The sequence below is a fragment of the Juglans regia genome, chromosome 8, assembly GCF_001411555.2.
Source record: "Juglans regia cultivar Chandler chromosome 8, Walnut 2.0, whole genome shotgun sequence".
NCBI lineage: Eukaryota > Viridiplantae > Streptophyta > Magnoliopsida > Fagales > Juglandaceae > Juglans > Juglans regia.
Genome location: NC_049908.1, coordinates 16,284,477 through 16,303,036, shown reverse-complemented (window position 1 = coordinate 16,303,036; position 18,560 = coordinate 16,284,477). Strand labels below are relative to the sequence as shown.

General features: G+C 33.6%; 1 protein-coding gene across 1 annotated transcript; it reads right to left on the bottom strand.

Moving 5' to 3' along the window:
• Positions 1-1,386: 1,386 nt before the first annotated feature.
• LOC108997767 (2-alkenal reductase (NADP(+)-dependent)-like) lies at positions 1,387-6,367 on the bottom strand. The gene is made up of 5 exons (XM_018974148.2): positions 5,771-6,367; positions 4,090-4,267; positions 2,443-2,609; positions 2,183-2,265; positions 1,387-2,027 (listed from the first exon to the last, which is right to left on the bottom strand). Exons 1-5 carry the CDS (start codon positions 5,990-5,992, stop codon positions 1,649-1,651), a joined length of 1,029 nt encoding a protein of 342 aa, XP_018829693.1. The 5' UTR covers positions 5,993-6,367; the 3' UTR covers positions 1,387-1,648.
• Positions 6,368-18,560: the final 12,193 nt, after the last annotated feature.

Below are 18,560 nucleotides of genomic sequence, written 5' to 3'. Positions count from 1 at the left end.
AGAAAATGAAGTTCAAGAATTCCAACTCTTTGCTACATTGGCCATGGACATCCTTTGGTTTACTAGGAACCAGGTCATTCATAACTCTTTTTTTCCAACCATTGATCAATACATTTCAAGAGTTTTAAAGTCTTGTAAGGAACACAAGTAAGCATGGATTTTGAAACAACATCATGAAGAGACAATCTCCCTACATGGACGACTTCCCGAAGGTTTCTTTTTGATGTCCTTTGATGTTGCAGCCTGAAGTTATGGTAGTGTTGCAACAGTAATCTGCCAAACTGAAACAGGAACCCAAGTTTTTGTAAACATTGCATTTTTGCACAGCACAATCCAAATGTAGGTGAATCTGCAGCAGCCTTGTTAGCAATTCAAGAAGCACATGACAGAAATCTAGGGAAAATTTTCATTCAAGGAGACTCAAAGTAGGTTGTTCAAGTCACAAACAATGCAAAGCAACCTACATATTGGAAAATGCAATCCATTATCAGGGACATCAAGCACCTTCTAAGCAATTTTGAAGATTGGAAAATGGTGAAAATACATCGATCTCAAAATCGATGTGTGCATAGCATTGCGCAATGAGCTACTTCCAACCATATGTATGGAAGCATACCCCACATTTCTATTCCTCGATGTCTTTTAAGTTTTTATAGTGGAAATGACCCTCCTTCCTTATTTGTATAATTACCTAAGAACATATTGTATTTCAGGTTATTATAATATCAATGAATGAATCTTGCTTAGGGAAGGAAGGAAGAAGAAAAAAAAAAAAAACTAACAAGGAAACAGATCAATACACCTCAACATTAGAAACACGAGATCAGGCTATTCTTTAAAAAAAGAATTGCATAGAATATGAAGCTCAATCGAAACAAAGGTAAAGAGGAAGAGTCGATGCTACAAATACGTAGGATCTCACAGAAATTGCACGGACCAAAGCCAAAAATTTATCACTGTTTTCACTTTTTTCACGTCTCACAGTCCACTACTCATTTCCAAAAGATGAATACCACCACGCAAAGTTGAACATTGAGGGTGACTCAAACAATTATTGGTTTTTGTTATTGTTAAGGAACATATACGCCCATGATAGTGAGATATGTTGAGATGGGTTGAGATAGTTTCTGAATAGTAGTAAGATTATTAGTTGAAATTAGATGAGATAAAATGAGATGAAGTGAAATTCACCCCTATAACCAAAAGGCTCATAATGTATTAATTGGGTGTGAGAATCTTCGCATATAAGTTTTGAGTTCTCATTTTCTTGTATAAATATGCAATCTTTCGTACTACATGTCATGTATTTCGTTATCATGTATATGTTTTTCAGAGAAGCTCTATTCATCCTCTTAACATGATATTAAAAGATTGAAAAAGAGTTTCGATATTTTGAATCAAACATAAATCTTGAAAAACTCAGTAATGATATCACATAACCGGATACAAACTCAGTAATGATACCTACCACACATTTTTATTTCAAGTGATCCATTATTAACATCATGGAAGATCCTCTCGGTCAGAGCCATAAAGCTATAAATTCATTCCAACTTCGCCATTCTAGATTCATAAACTAGAAGAAAGTTTCTTTGGCTCTTTGTTAATATAACACAATCTTAATGGAAATCACTCCAGGAGATAATAATCATTCGTGGGCGACACGAATGACCTGCTTGCCAACATTTTTGCCAGAAAATAACCCAACAAAGGCAGCTGGAGCACTGTCCAAGCCTTCATTCATGTCTTCGATGTAAACAATTTTCCCTTGCTTATAGTTGGTGATGACATCTTCCAAGAAGCGTGGGTATAGGTGCAAGTAATCATGTTGCAGGAATCCCTGCATCCTGATGCGCTTTGTTATGAGATTGAACCAGTTAAAAATCCCTTGTGGCTTAGAGAAACTCTGCTGGGATACCACCCCACAAACAGCAATCCGGCCATGAATCCTCATGTTAAGAAGTGCAGCATCGAGCATGTCCCCACCCACATTATCAAAGTAAATGTCAATTCCTTGTGGAAAGTACCTATTTCATCCAAGAAAGAAAGAATGAATTGCAACTGAATTATTTAAAGGGGAAATAAAGGGGAAATTTGAACAAAAAGGAAAAGAAAAGAAGGTTTCATCTTTTCTTAAAACAAGTTCTTTATCATAGTTCATCCTTGGAAACTCATCACTAACCTTTTCAGTGCAGCATTAAAGTCTGGCTCTTCCTTGTAGTTGAAAGCTTCATCAAATCCAAGCTTATTCTTCAGTAGATCAACCTGATATGGCCCATTTAAGTCATTCTACTCATCTAAACGGCAAGGAGTCCAACTCAAATGCAGAAAATCAATGCATAAAATGTTTTTAAAAAGTTTTTTTTTTCGAGATAAAGATCATTCCTAAAATTCGTCAATAATTAACAATAAAATATTAGGAAAATAAATAAAGCAGTTTACTTTTTGGCTTGTGCCTGCACTCCCAACTACATAGCAACCATGCAACTTAGCAAGTTGGCCAACAAGCTGACCAACGGCTCCAGAAGCTGCAGATACAAAGACAAATTCCCCTTTCTTAGGGGTGCAGACCTCAAAGAATCCTGCATATGAAGTAAAACCTGCCATACCTGTATAAAAGAAATTCCAATTTTTAGTGATTACTTCAGATGACTAAAGCAAGCTCTTACTATAAGATAATTTATTTCCATATATTAAAAACTCAACTTTTAATTGACATCACATGTAGAGGAAAAAAATGTGAAACTTTTGGATTGCCATGAGTATAGAGTTGTACACAATGACCTTAAGTAATACCTAATTAGCTAATGAGTGGGGTTTTGACATCATCATGGATTGAGAGAACAACTTCTTCCTTGCTTCAACAGATTTTTTTGGTTCATGTTAGAATAATAGTTAAATGATTAAATTTATTACTTCTCATAAACTCAAGCTTTTGAGATTATTGGTAATACATCATACCATCAAAGCATGTTTCTTGAGTTTGGAGCATGCCTTCATTTTTTTTCCTTAGTCAAGTTAAAATAATTTCAATTCGTGACCCCAATTTATTTAGAGGAGTTTCGTCCTGCAAGTGAGAGAAGATGTAAATGATTCCTTAATCGTTGAGTTCACCATTTCGTTTATGCTTAAGCTTTCAGGATTAGTAGTCAGTTTTCATTCCAAAGTGCCGATTTGAAGCCCCCACAACCCACTCCCCCACACATTATTCTTTCTATTCAGGTCAATTGAATAGGACAACTGAAGCTACATGGTTCTTAGTAATCCAATGAAGCATAGCGCCCAGGAAATTGATTTTGTCCCTCTAGATAAAGCAGATATCAATTTTCAAATACATAATGTAGATCACGTTCAGGAATTGATATATGTGTTTAGAGTAGCTAGATAAGTTTGACAGCTGGAATGGGAGTAACCAGTCAACAGCTGTCAGTATGAGTTTGCCTAAATTATTTAGGCCCATTTGGACTCCATTAATAGAAAGAACCATGGTTATGTTGGACGATTTGTTTAGGGTCAATGACAAAGCCACGCTAGACAATTTGTTTAGGGCCAATGACAAAGCCACGCTAAAAAGGAGCTTTGCTTGCTTAACTACACACAACACTGAGGCAAATATGCAATAGTGGGTCCTCATATCTGGTAAGGGAAAGGACAGACTACAAAGTTGAGCACCTCTGTTACTTGGACAAAAACTGTGGACAAAGGCACAAGGTGCTAGTGCTTCACCATTTATCATGAGAATTGAGGATAAGAGGAACCCCAACCATCAGTACCAAATTGACAGTTTATTTTATTTAGAAAAATTCTCCACAAAGAAATATCCAAGCATGTATTATAGCATTGAAATTTCTCTATAGAAGTGTCATTCTTGGACAGTATTTGAGGTCCTAACTTTTCATAATATAAGCCATTAGGATTATCAATTGTTGCATGCACCTTTTAGGCAGAGTAAGTGAGAATGCATGACAGAGACAAAGAGATTCATAACTAAAAGAATATGAAAGAACTGTCAAATATGTTTCCATGTATGTTCAGGTGAAAGAGAAGCAATCCCAAAATATGATGGATATTGAAGTCAGAGTACAGTACCAAGAAGACCAAGATGGTATGAGAGAGGGATTTCATCTTGATCAATTTTCCTACACTGCTCGGTTCTGTGAATCAAGCTATATTCTTCCCAGCCAGTAATCAATGCAACTAAATCGCCAGGCTTGAAAGCTGGATTATCAGAATCTATAACTCTGGATACACCAAATCCTTCCAAGGGCTTCATCAGAACACATCATTATTAGGAAATTGTAGAGCACAAAATCAATTGGGCATATGTCCCATAATATAAACAATAGAGACTGATACTGACATCCTACTTCCAAGGATTAATATGAGAAAAATGGTTATACTATAATTGATTGCTACCATACTGATCACCACTAGACTGATTTTAGAGGTGCAGGTAAACATGAAGAAGGTTGACAAGCATGATTTCTCAGATATAGCTGATCAACATAAGTACTGATGACCTAAAGTCTGTTCATGATTAATAGATGAAAGAACTGTAAAGGATAATGATTCTTCATTGTGTGCACGGAGATGAACATTCTAAATTACTTAAATAATCATTAATAGAACCGATAAATGTCTTACAACAGCTTGGCATAATTAACTATAAATGTTTTGTTTGCTGCTAGTAGACAGGAAGTGGGGGATTTCTCAGTGGATGACATTGAAGCTCTAGTTGCCCTAAGAGGTTTACAAATGATTTTACAGTTGGGATTTTTAAGAGTATAGTTGGAAGCGGATTCAATGCTTGTTATTGAAGCTATAAAATGCCAGGATCCCAATTTACGTCTCAAGGGCCTTTGATTATGGAGATTCAACGTCTTCTAATATGCTTCCAGAGTTATGAAGTTATGCATGTAGGGAGGCAAGGTAACGAAGCAGCACATCTCTTAGCGCAACATGCCAAAAGGGTGGAAGATAAGGCTCAATGAATGCATTCATACCCAGATTTTCTTTCCAATAGAGTGTTAATAGATTCTAAGTTGGTCTAATTACTTGTTCTGTCTACTTACTGAACGTTCTGTAGTTTGAACTGGTTGTATCATGTTATTCAATTGTGAATGAAATCTGTTTAAAAAAATACAATTAACATAATTAAAAAAATTATGTTTTCCATCTTGATCACCGTGGCGCATATGTTTTCCTTTCAATTCATAAAAACAGTAACTTTCATAATACCATCGATCTCAGACTTTGTTTTAACACAATTGAATTTTTTCATCACTTAGATATTACAACTTAACAAGATCAGTGAGAACTCAGGTTTAGACTAGTTGAAATCTTCTTTTGTCTTATCAGTTGAGAAATAAATTGGGAATAACCGTTAGTGAAAAAGGCAAAGCTCAATCTCCCCATGTCCCGGCCTCGACACAAAGAAATCAGGCAATTGTTTGTAAAATTCAGTCATAGATGAGTTTACTTTCTAAGAAATGGCTCTTTAACGAAAGGGTAAGGACCAGACATGCTCCTCCTGTGGTAAATATTCATGGGTTTTTGGTATCATGACAATGAATTAAGTCTCGATCAAACAATGAAACCACCAAATGGGATATTGCAGAAAACGAAAAAAAAAACTATCCAAACAATGAGACAAGAACATCAAAAAGTCACAACAAGAACAGATTTTTTTTTTTTTGTAAGTCACAACAGGAACACGAATTTTGAATATTTTTACTGTAAGTAAAGAGTGAGGAGATGATGATGGGACTACCTGACCGGGGACAAAGGGGGGGATATAAGAGTCATGGAAATCACGCATACGGCCTCTCATGTAAGGGTCACAGGAGAGGTACAGATTCTTGACCAGAAAAGCTCCCGACCCTTTTGGAGCCTCGAGCTTAATTTTGCTAACCTTGAGCTCCATATCTGATTCTTCCGGGACATTTTCTGTGTACCCTTTGAATATGACTTGCTTGTTGTCCACTTCCGCCATGGCAAAGACTTAACTTTTCGCACACACACACAACCCAGATGACGAAAATGTAATATGGGGATTTTGATGGACAAGATGGGCTATGCTTGTACAGAGCTCCACTCGCAAGTGTAAAAGGGTGTTGATTTGCATCTCATCACTCACATGACTATTATATATAGAAGAGACAGAATTCGGTGCACAAATTCAAGAACCACCCACCCACTTTTGACGTTAAAGGGGGAGGAGCCAACGCTGACCAGCTGACTTGATAATGTAATAGCAACGTTGCCCACCTAATGTATTCGTCCACCCTCTCCTTCTTGTCCTTTTGCACCCTTGCACCAACCCCGTCGGCCGTCGCCTGTCGGTTTCGAAGTAGTTCAGAAGAAAAATAAAATTGGGAAGTATTAAGAAAGGGTAATGTACATTAAGTGAAATGTGTAAGCGGACAGTGATTTAGAAAAGTGTAGGATTTATTATTAAAAATTAATTTTTTTTAATTTAAATTATGTATTTATTAATTTTTTAAAATAATTATACATCACTTAGGTATTCTTATGCATTTACCATCGTAAGCATTACTCCATTCAAATGAAAAATATTACTCTTATACTTTGTTTTTATCGTTAGTTTACGTCGTTGTGAGTTTTTGTTTTTTATTTTTATTATTATTTTTTACTTAATAATTAAGTAAATATTTTTTAATAATATTATAAATATTTTTAGTTTTTAAAATATATTTAAATATATTAAAAAAATATAAAAAAAAATCATCCCAAAATCATTAACTGCGAGAACTCTCAACAGTAGAAGTAGCACCGCTTAGAAATGCATCGTCTGCAAACGGATTTCTTTTGGCGAGTTCATAAATGGGGAAGTGTAAGGGCAGGTTTGGAAGAGATACAAAATTCCCATCTCATCATTACACATTTTTTAAATCCTCATACAAAATATAATTAACAATTTAATTTTTTCAAATCTCAATTCAACTTGTTTAAATCTCAATACAATAATAATATTAAAACATAATATTTTAAATACTAAAACAAAACATAAAATTTTCATCTCACCCCTTAAACCTGTCTTAAGAAAAAATTAAAATTTATTCGTCGGACATTGTAAATATTCTTTTAAAAAATGAGAGTTCGTTTTCTCAATTAGACATTTTATTTTTTAATAATTTTTTATTTAATAGTTAAAAAAGTGATTATTCATGTTTTAATTTTTTTTAATTTTTTAAAAATATTTAAACATATTTAAAAATATTTAAAATAAAAAATATATATAATTTACATCAGGGGCACGCACAATGATCTAACGCGGACGTCATAACAGTACTACTCTTTGCAAAGTTTATTAGAAATACTGGGAGATAAGTTTTACTATTTATAAATTAAGCGTCCAACGCATAGTTTATAATAGGATCCATTTCATTCATATAGAAAAGTTAAAATGCATTTTTTTTTTTTAAATATAAGTTAATGTGATAGGCTTCTATATAAACGATATATGATCTGGTGTGTCAATAAGAAAGGTTGTAGTAATTTTTTTTTTTTTAAACAGAACTTCATTCAATTGAAAATAGCAACAATATATCAATTGGTATCAAACCATAGTGCATGACTATCAAAAGAAGAGATTTGCTCCCACCATACATTGATATCAACAACATTCCAAACATGTCTAGCTAAAGAGTGAGCCACCCCAATCCCCAGCCTATTAACATGTTGAACTCGGGCTTCTTGGAAACGCCTCATTAGATCCTTGGCTTCATTGATAAAATTACCCGCACTTGCATACGAATCTTTTGTGGATTGCAGGTCCTGAACCACGTTAAGATAGTCACTTTCAATAATTAAATTTGGAATACCAAGTGGGAGGTATGGCTGTAGCCCTCTCAACACAGCAATGAATTCAATTGTGACTGTCTCATCCACTTCTAACTCATTCTTGCTTGCAGCCATTATAATTCCTCCTCTTGTATCTTGTAGGATAATCCCAACTCTAGCTTTCCTCATATTAGCAAAAATTGTACCATCTACATTTATTTTGAGAAACTCATCTAGGGGAGTTTGCCACTTAGAAAACTTATGTAGATCCCTTATTGTTGTTGCTCGTACATCATTGAAAGCTTTGCCGAGTGATAAAGCATGTTCAACTGCTTGAACAGGTTGTATCAAATTGTTTTCCATCTACAACTAATTTCGCCTATACCCTAAGGTCCAACACAGAATAAAAAACATAGTTAACTCAGCTTCATTGCGTTGCATCATAATCATTCTCACAGTTTCAATGAAACTCAAAGAGGATTGAAAAGTTTGTAACATTGGGAGGATTTTCTGCCACAAAATATAATTAGTAGAACAAGTTAGCATAGCATGGCTAGTATCTTCCTAATGAACATGGCAAAAACCACATTGAGCCTCCACATCAGTTTTTTTCCTCCTGACGTTAGTAAGAGTTGGCAATATATCCTTGCAAGCCTTCCAAGCAAAAATCTTAATCTTCATGGGAACTTTCATGTGCTAGATTCTCCTCCATAGAGTTCTATCTTGCATCTGCAAAGATGATTCCCCATCACAACTGGCCACTAAATTCTGAATCAACTTATAAGCACTCTTGACAGAGAACTTGCAATTTGCTTCCTTGTCCCAAATCCATATATCCAAACTCTGAGTTGGTAACAATCGAATCTTAAGGACTTCCTTAGCTGTATTTGGATTAAAGAGAGCTCTAACTGACTGTGCATTCCATGTTTTAGTAGTAGCATTTATTAAACTGTCCACTGTATGTTCTTCAACAAAAATTGTCACATTTCTACTATCTAAAGCAGGCTGTAAGTGTCTAAAGCTAGGTAACCAAGGATCCTTCCAAATCTTCATTGTTTCACCATTTCCCACTCGCCACCTACACCCTTCCAAAAGCCATCTCATTGCTTAAAAAATGCTCCTCCAAGCATAGGAAGGATTAAGGCCTAAAGAAGTTTGGAAAAATGTATAGTTAGGATAATATTTGGCCTTAAAAATTCTTTGCATCAGTGAATTCTTATTTTGCAACAACCTCCACCCTTGCTTAGCCAATAATGACATATTAAACATGTGTAAATCCCGAAACCCCATCCCAGCTCTAAATTTGGACACATAATTTCTTCCAACTTAACCAATGAATTTTTCTCTCATTACTCATTTGCCCCCACCAAAACCTTGCCACCATCATTCAAGTTCCTAGCACAAAATCAAAGGTAATTTAAAATAGCTCATTGAGTAAGTGGGTAAGGCCACTGGTTTTATAAGAATCTCTTTACCCCCTTGAGAAAGCAGTTCTTCTTTCCAACTCTGCAAATTTGTGCACACCCTTGTCTTAATACCTTCAAATGCTCGAGCCTTAGATCTCCCAACAAAATTTGGCAACCCTAAATATTTGCCATACTGTTGAAAAGTACCAACGCCCCATAATTGCAACAGCTCTCTTTGTTTAATAGAATCCACATTTTTTGAAAAAACTATGACAGTTTTCTCTTTGTTCACCTTTTGCCCAGAAGTTATTTCATATTTATCTAACAAACCTTGAATAAATCTGGTTGTATCAACTTCAGCTCGACAGAAAAGTATACTATCATCAGCAAAGAGGAGGTGTGTTACCATTGGAGCTTCTCTACAAACTTTCACTCCCATCAAATTCCTATATACCTCAACGCTATTAAACCTTCAGTGCAAAAGAGAAAAAGGGAAGGTGAAAGCGGATCCCCTTTACTAATGCCCCTTGTAGGCAAAATGGGGCCATGAGCATTCCCATTAATTAAAACTGAAAAAGTGACAGTTTTAATACATTCCATAATTAGATTAACAAATCCGGTTGCAAACCCCAATTTGAGCATGATTCTCTCTAAAAATCCACATTCAACTCTATCGTGCGCCTTACTTATGTCTAATTTAAGAGACATGTACCATTCTTTTCATGCATTTTATTTCTCAGATAATTCACTAACTTATAAGCTATCAATACATTGTTACTAATCAGTCTTCCTCCCACAAAAGCACACTAAGACTCAGATATGATATTAGGTAAAAAAAAAAAAAAAAAGAACCCTTCATTTTATTCACAATGACCTTAGAAACAAACTTATAAACTACATTGCACAAGTTTATTGGGCGATAATCAGAAACAAACTCACAAGTTTTCTTTTTAGAAATCAAACTTATAAGTGCATGATTGAGTTGAGAGAGCATCTTACTTGTATTAAGAGAATCCAACATTGCAATTGTAATGAAATCTCCCACGATGTGCCAGTATGATTGGAAAAACAAAGCGAATCCAACATTGCATTTGTATTAAGAGAATCCAACATTGCATTTGTAAAGGATCCGGTATTAAGAGAATCCAACAGTGCATAAGCTCCCACGATGACCAATATTAAGAGAATCCAACATTGAATTTGTAATTGAGTTTAAAGGTTGTAGTAAATGAAGCCAATCCAATTGCGGTAAAAATCCTCACCATGCAATGCCATTAAGGACGACAGTAAGATCTCCTCACATTTCCTTTCCACTTCTTTTGTTTTTTGTATTTTTATAATTTCGTGTTAACCTTTTTTTTATTTTAATATATTTTTGTCTTTTATTTCTTTTAACTTCTATTTTTTTATTTTAAAATTTTTGGATTTTTTTTTGCTAATATTTCTGGGAATTCACGGTATAGACAGCAGATGAGACTCACACAATGTTCTTTTTTAACGATCTGCCTATAATCATTAGATTAGTAACTGAATAGTATAGTATGTGCGTGATAAGTAGCTAGAAAGCAGAAGATCAAGCCTTTTTTGAGCCGGAGGAAAAAAAGGTAAGGAGATAAAAAGAAAAAGAGTATTTTTATATATATTCGTGAAATGCGTAAAAGTCGCGTAATCGTTTTGAAAAAGAGTGTAATCTACTGATATAAAATTAATTTATTTCATATGAATCTTAAATTTTATTCACTTTTTTTAAAACGATTACGCGACAGTTATGTAATCATAGTTATGAATAATACTTTGTTTGGAGAGAGAAGAAGATGAGGGTGACCCCTATTTTGTTTTTAATATTTTCTTACGCACGAGGCATGCCACATAATCTCACACGTAAGGCTGAATCAATGATATGCTGGCATGATTTTTAGGGTTTCAGATTTATAGTCAAGGGAATAGTTGTCTAGAACAAAACCCAAGGAGAAAAATGTCATTTTAAAAAACGTAATTACTATTTTTTTAAAAAGTTATATATTCTCTAAAAATTCTACTTACCTTCTCACATTTCTTTTATTTTTTATTTTTCATAATAAATATGTAGTGTATGGATAAAAAATAGAATAATTTAATTATTTTAATAAAAATAAAATAAAATAAAATAAAAAATAATTTTAAAATATATAAAATATGTAATAAAAGCTGATGTAAAAGAAAATCCATTATGATCCTGTGTATGACATAATCATAATCATGAAGAAGATAAGCTCAACTTTTCATAGACTATTTTAAACTATCCAACGACCATTGAAGAAGATTACTAGGAGCCACCCATGTGTTGTTGGTCACCGGCCGTACCTTTATAAATACCCTTTTTAAACACATTGAATGGTAAGTCACCAACAAGCTTTCCCTTGGGTTATAAAAAAGAAAGCTATCCCTTGACAGGTCACTAATCCAATAATATAGAGGATAATCCGCCCACTTTCAATCACATCCTCGTGGGTTCTGTTACATGATTATTCCGACACAATTATTTATTTATTTTTTAAATAGTGGGTATTTTTTTAAAATATATTTGAAAAGTTTTTAGATCCAATACATCTAATTTGAAAGTTGAGAATTTATGTCAATCAAGTCACATATTTTTTATGGTTATTTTTATTAAATAATAGATAATTTTATAAAATAGTATAACTATTTTATAATTTATTTTATAAAATCTTTATATATAAAATAGAGTTGTTAAGATTTATAAAAAGAAAAATGATAGGCATATAAAGTTTTTTTACAATCATTCACATAATTATGTTTTAAATGAGTAGCATTTTTTGTAAAACAACTTCATTTTATATAAATACCATTATTTTAAAACATAGTTGTAAAAATATTTGTAAAAAAAGTTACGCTTACATCAATACTCCTATTAAAAATGGTTGTATTTTCTTTTATCATTTTTCCAAGTCTTAATCGAACTATAAGTAATGTAACTGTTCTATATGAGTTTGAAGTACATATATATATATATATACATACATACACATACACATACATACTAGTGAAGGTGCTATGTGCAAGGCACGTATACCTGCCCCTTGCATATAACACCTGGTTAGAAGAATAAAAATGACATGTGTGAAACCAGTTCGGGTTAGTGAAGGTGGTTTATAGATTTAGTTTAGTTTTATGCATATAGGAATGATTTTGTTAGTAAAGATGTAGAAATTGGAATAGATTTTGTTTGGATTTGATTTTGTTTGATGCGAATGATCTATATTTCATTGAGAAAAGCATAGGCAAGGCAGTCGGAGTTTGTTAGGGTTTATGAGTGTTGTCTAAATAGGGGTAAAGACATAAATTTTCTAATTAAACAAAGGGATAAAATGTAAATTTGTGAATAAAACAAAACAAATGACAAGGACAAAACGAGAAAAGCAGAAATGAAGAGGGATAAAATTGAAAAACAAAATTTGGAGAAAATTTACTGTTCATCCGTGTAGGCTCTTTTATTCATAGAATAGATATATATTGCATTCTTTAAGTTTCAATTAAAAAATACAAATAACATCAATTATAATAATTGAATTAGATAAATATTTAACAAATAAAAGTGATTATCACTAGGAATAATTGTATTGATTTTTTTAGCAAATTCCTTTTCAATGTAGGCAATTAGATATATAATTTGCAAGAAATTCATCATCTATTTTATTTTTGAATATTTTCTTTACAATATTCATAGATGAAAATCTATCTTAGTCGTTGTTGTTGTTGAACTATGTAACATCCCCAAAAACTACACTAACAGATCCTAAGGATAATAAAATTTCAAGGAACTTGGGAATATAGAATAAAAAACATTTAGAACCATAAGTTGGGAAATCCTTATAGAGCGTTCTTTTGACAAAGAAACTTATAGTAGAGAAGTTAGGAAAAAAAAAAAAAACTTATCGTAGAGAATCTATCAAGATGATGGAATTAAAAGACAACCAAAACATTTTGAGGATCTTAGATTAGAAAGGAGGTGGACACCGAATGCGGCCCCAACTGGAGTGGAGAGTAGCCCGCATGCGCGGGACGAAAAATTCAGAGCTCGTCGATGTGTGGTCCTCACGCGCCACCAAGGAGCTCTCTGCCGTTGCAACGAGCGGCTACTCCCGAATGGGCGACTCTGGATCTCCCAAGATCAACCGTCGGTTTTCCCTACTGTCGCCTTTTTGTGCACTATTTTTTCCTTTTTACAGTGTTTTCACATTGTAGTTTATTTATGCCCTATCTTTATTTTCAAGAAAACAAAAAATCCAAAAACGTTGTGCCTTCGGACTTATATCCGAAGGATGTTGTCCCCCTTCCGCTTAGGCAGTGATGATGGGGTTGGTTTCTCCATACTCCGATTAGTCGGGTATGGAGTTTTGTTACTTAGTTACTACAAACTCTGTCGTGGACAGAATTGTGCTATCTCTTAGACTTCGGTCTTTAGACTATGTTAGTTACGAAAGTGCACTGGGAAACTTTTAACGTTTGTAATTGGCTTGTTGTTAAAGTCAACTTTGTATGTCCTCCTTTAATGAATGAAATGAGATCCACAGTTATAAAAAATAAAAAAAATAAAAGGTGGTGGGCTCATGTATAAAAGAATAAATGATTCAACTCTTAAGGGAAAAGTTTGAGATAAGCCCAAGAGTAAGGCCCACACCCAGAGTGGCCTACGGTCCAAGAGTAAGGCTCAAGATTAGCCCTAAATATGAATGGGCAAAGACCCAAGATGAAGCCCAACTTTAGGCCCAAGGCTAAATTTGAAAAGCCCAATATAAAGTCTAGCCCAAATTATCAAACTTAAGACCAAAGTTTACCCAATTTTGGAGACCAAGTTTTAGAAATTTGTCTATCGCCCTTTACCTTGGGAACTGAACACCTTGTGCCATACAACTTGATGCGACATGAATAACACAAGGGGGGGGGGGGTGAATTGTGTTGTATTTAAAAATTAAAAATTAAAAACCAAATACATAATATAAAATATGAACAAAATATAAAACTGCAGTAAATATAAATAATAAGGGTAAGAGAGAAGTAAACTCAGTATTTTAATGAGATTCAACCCCATTGCCTATGTTCTCGCCTCAAACTACCTCTTGAAGATTCCTAAATTCACTTTTCAACCTCCTTTAGGTGGAAATAGAAACATATTACACATTTGAGCAATACCACTATAAAGAATTCGCGTAAAACACCCTCTACATTTACAACCACCTTACACGTAGTGATTCAACTATTCGCTATGTAGAACACATTCTACATGCACAAGGGTTATATACACTCTTTTACTGATACAACAGTTGATAGTGGATAGGTTATCAGAGAACACTCCTCAATAAGTGAAATGAAAACAGTACAACGCAAACTATATCTCTCTCAAAATGAACAATGGTTAAAGCTTAATGCATAGAAAATAGAGATTAAAAACTTTGAATGAATGTTGTAAAGCTTGTAAGTGATGTGAGTATGCTCTTGTTGTAAATTTAAAGATCTCAATTGAGCTATTTATAGGCATATGATTTTCAAATTTAAAAGGATTCACATGTTACAAAGGAGCACCACTCACTTTTCAAATAAAAGTTTATTCTTTTTGTAATTGTCAAAGACAACATTGTTCACTTTTCACAATTTTCAAACCAAATCTTCTACTTTTCGCATATAACAAAAGGAGCATTATTTTCTTTTCAAAAGTTTTAAATAAAAGCAATTACCTTTTGCATATGTAAAAAAAAAACATCAATCACTTTTCAAAATTTTCAAACTTATCATGCACCTATGAGAGATGAGAATCAATCATCTTTCAAATTTTTAAAATTCAAATTTTTAATCATGTAATGCACATGTGAAAGAGGAGAATCAATCATCTTTAAAAAATTCAAATTTAAAACTTTTATTCAAATATATCATCACATGTAGAAAATGCAATTTGATACTTTATGAGAAGAAACTCTTTTTGAGCCTTAATACAGTTTCAAATTTTTCAAGAGATGTACAAAATTACTCTAAGAGTTTTATTTGTAAGCTTGTTCACTTTCTTACTCATGTTTGTTTCATTGATTTGCTTTGACTCCATTGTGTAGAAAACTTGAGCTTGAGACTCGTTTATGCTTGAATTTATTTGTTACATCAAAATTCATAATATGGAGTTTGAAACATTGGGTCCAACAATCTTTCCCTCTTTAATGATGACAAATACTTAGTAGAACTCTGAGACCTGTAGTAATACTTAAGCTCCACTTGAGAATGTGCGGTAGTTTTTCAAGCAATAGATAAACATAATTCCAAGCATATATAACAAGCTTAATAATTCAAAAGATGTTAATTTTTTTTTTTTGAAAAAACATTGACAAGAACATGTTAATTTTCTTATTCTAAAACTCCTCCCCCTTTTAGGCTTTTAGTATCGTTAAAATGGAACCGCAATAACCAGTGGAAAGATGAAAACGATGCGTTAATAGAAACTGTGGAGAGTTTGATAATTGGAGCTGCTCAGGTTCTAACAAGTTCTACAAAACTGTTAGGCCTAGCTCTATCGACTTAGTGCAGAAAGAGATTCAAATATGATTGATGTCGTTGACAAACGAGATTTTGCAAAGATTTGAAAGCTCTGGTTTCTATTTAAAAAGGACCATTTTCACTCATCAAATACTCACGAAAAAAATTCTCACATTACTCATTGACCTAGTTTCTGTTTATCCAGAATGATAGTATGGTCGAGAAACTTTCTTCCATTAATGTTCTAGATTTGAATCAAGAACCATTTAATAGGCCTCAACCACCCATTTTCTCTCTTGAGGTTGTCAATACCATGATAGGAGCATAAATGCATTTTTCTAGTAGAACTGATTCTAAGGTTGTTCAAGAATCAAGAACTCTCTCAATGCTCAATATGCTGCCTCTGTTACGACCATATCTCGGAGCTTACAGGCGAGGGTGAGTGAGGTTGATCGGCTTAACAATCAAATATCTAAATTGCGTCAAAAGCTTGCTAATAAAGATAGAAAGAATAAAAGATTAAAGCAAGAAAACAATGAGTTGAAAAACGTTTGTTGACCGGTATGCTCGTGACATGCAGCCACGAATAGAGGAGCTGGAATGAGAGAGAGTTCAAATACAAAGTCAAAATTAGCATATAACAGTAGAGGTTCAAAGTTTACGAGAAAAATTGGGACAATCTGCAGTTATTCTCGTTGGCTTAGTAAAATAACTTTTGACAATATGAATCTAGTATATCTTCTAATTTTGACTAAGTAATATATGAAGAGATGATAGGTTTTCTTGTTCTTATTTCTACATCTATAAAAGTAGTCTTCAGCTTATTTAATTTGCATAAAATCTTATTCACATCTCTGTAATTTATCTGCATTCTCATTCTGTAAATTTTCTTTTGCAATGGCTCATCAATCTTCTTTTAATAACCCTCCTGATCAATATATGAGGTATTCTTACCTCAGTCACCAGTTATTTCTGCATCAGCCATAGGTTTCATGATGCAGCATGAAAGTGTTCTGACTAGTAAGTCAGATGATGATGCCATTTTCCCGGCAGTTGTAGTTCAGAGCTCGTGAGATTGAAAAACTTATCGAGAAGATTTAAGTACTTCAACGACTTGTTCACGAGTCTAATGAAAAAATAGAGGACTTAAAACAGGAGACTAAATATTTAAAATCCTTACTTAGCTCTTTATTTCGACTACCTAATCCTTTAGATAAGGATAACATGTTGATACATAAAAAGCAAGATCATTTGAAAAATGAGGCTAAAAGCCTCAAGTTTTTGTAAGTCATTTGAGATAATAAAATAAAAAATATTTAACAGATATCCATAGCATGCATAATTTCTATTTCTCTTCTAATCATGCATAGTCTATCTTCTGGCAAATGTTTTGTGAAAATGTCTTTAGAGTCTATGCCTCTATGGTTGGGAGATGATTTTATAAAATATATAGGAGCTAACTCCTTGGACCTCTAGAATTGGAGCGTTATACCAACACTTTCAATAGGGTCTATCTATTAATGTTCATAATTATTCAATTCTAATTTCAATTTCAATCAAATTTAAATTGAAAGATAAGAGTATTATGTAGGTTTCTTTACGGTATAGGTGGTAAACTGTATGCATGCTACAAAATTTATATATGAAATGTATTTATATGTTGACCATTTTTTATATTATCAATTTTGAATGATTGTAACAGTGGTTATGTATAATTTACTATTGAAAGAAATATATTTGATAAAATCTCCAATAAAAGTAATTAAAGCATGCACATTGTGCTGGTTATGGGCTATTCTGTGTAATATAGAACTAATTTATCCATGGAGTTTACAAGATCAGACACTTCCATGCACTATCCCTTTTCTTTCAGAATTGCTATAGGTACCCGATGTTGCGTACCGTTTGCAGAATTGGCTGACATGGCCAGTATTATTTATATTAAAAAAAATCAAAAACAGAGGTAGAAGCGAATCAAACCCATCCCCAATGCCAAAATCGTCTCAGTTGCTATAGATCCGCAACACCAAAATCCAAAATCAGTCTCACTTGCAAAGCAAACCAAAGAAAAAAGCTATAGCATCAAGTACCTGTAGCGTCACTTGCAAAATCAGTTTCACTTACAAAATCGGTTTCACCTACAAAGCAAACCAAAATCTGTCTTAGAAATCAAACCCACGATGGGTACCTGTAGCGTTGCCGAACCCCATCGTCTCAGAGAAAGATCTAGATCTGCACTGATGGTCGATTTCTGAAAGAGAGGTTGTGCCTGTGCTGGGTATGAGCATCGTTTGGTCTTTTGTTTTACCTTTTATATTACCACTTATGCGTATGAAAATAAAAGAATAGGGCTTTTTTGTTTTGATTATGAACATTTTTGTTGGACCATATCATTGCTAAAGTCTCCTAGTAGTTTTGCACAATGTAGTAGCTATATTGATTTATTTTGCAGTTCTTCTCTCCATGGATTTTTTCTTCATGTAAAAGCTATTCTATAATATGAAGATGGGAGTGCTGCGAAGAAAGTGAAAAGATGAAGATGAGAAGAAGATGCGCAGTAGATGCAAAGAAGAAGTGAGACGAAAAAAATGGGCCTGCACGAAGAACCTGATCTTGTTTGTCTCCGTGTTTGAACCAAATCGTAGTGATTTTGGATATAAATGAAACGCCCTATTGCATTTTGTACATGTGGATGGCTGTGCATGCCAGGTTCCTCAACCTCGGGTGCAAGTAGCTTTTTCTTTTTCTTTTTTCTTTTAACTAATGGGAAGAATAATGTACTTGTTAATAAATAAAAACATTTTATATACAAAATATTTAATCTTTTCTCAA

Bases quoted from the DNA above. Each gene is read 5' to 3' on its own strand.
- LOC108997767 (XM_018974148.2), bottom strand. From the start codon at position 5,992: ATGGCGGAAGTGGACAACAAGCAAGTCATATTCAAAGGGTACACAGAA. The intron at 4,268-5,770 runs GTAGTCCCATCA...GTTCTGATGAAG, and splicing joins CCCCCTTTGTCCCCGGTCAG to CCCTTGGAAGGATTTGGTGT. The intron at 2,266-2,442 runs GTAAACTGCTTT...GGGCCATATCAG, and splicing joins GTGCAGGCACAAGCCAAAAA to GTTGATCTACTGAAGAATAA.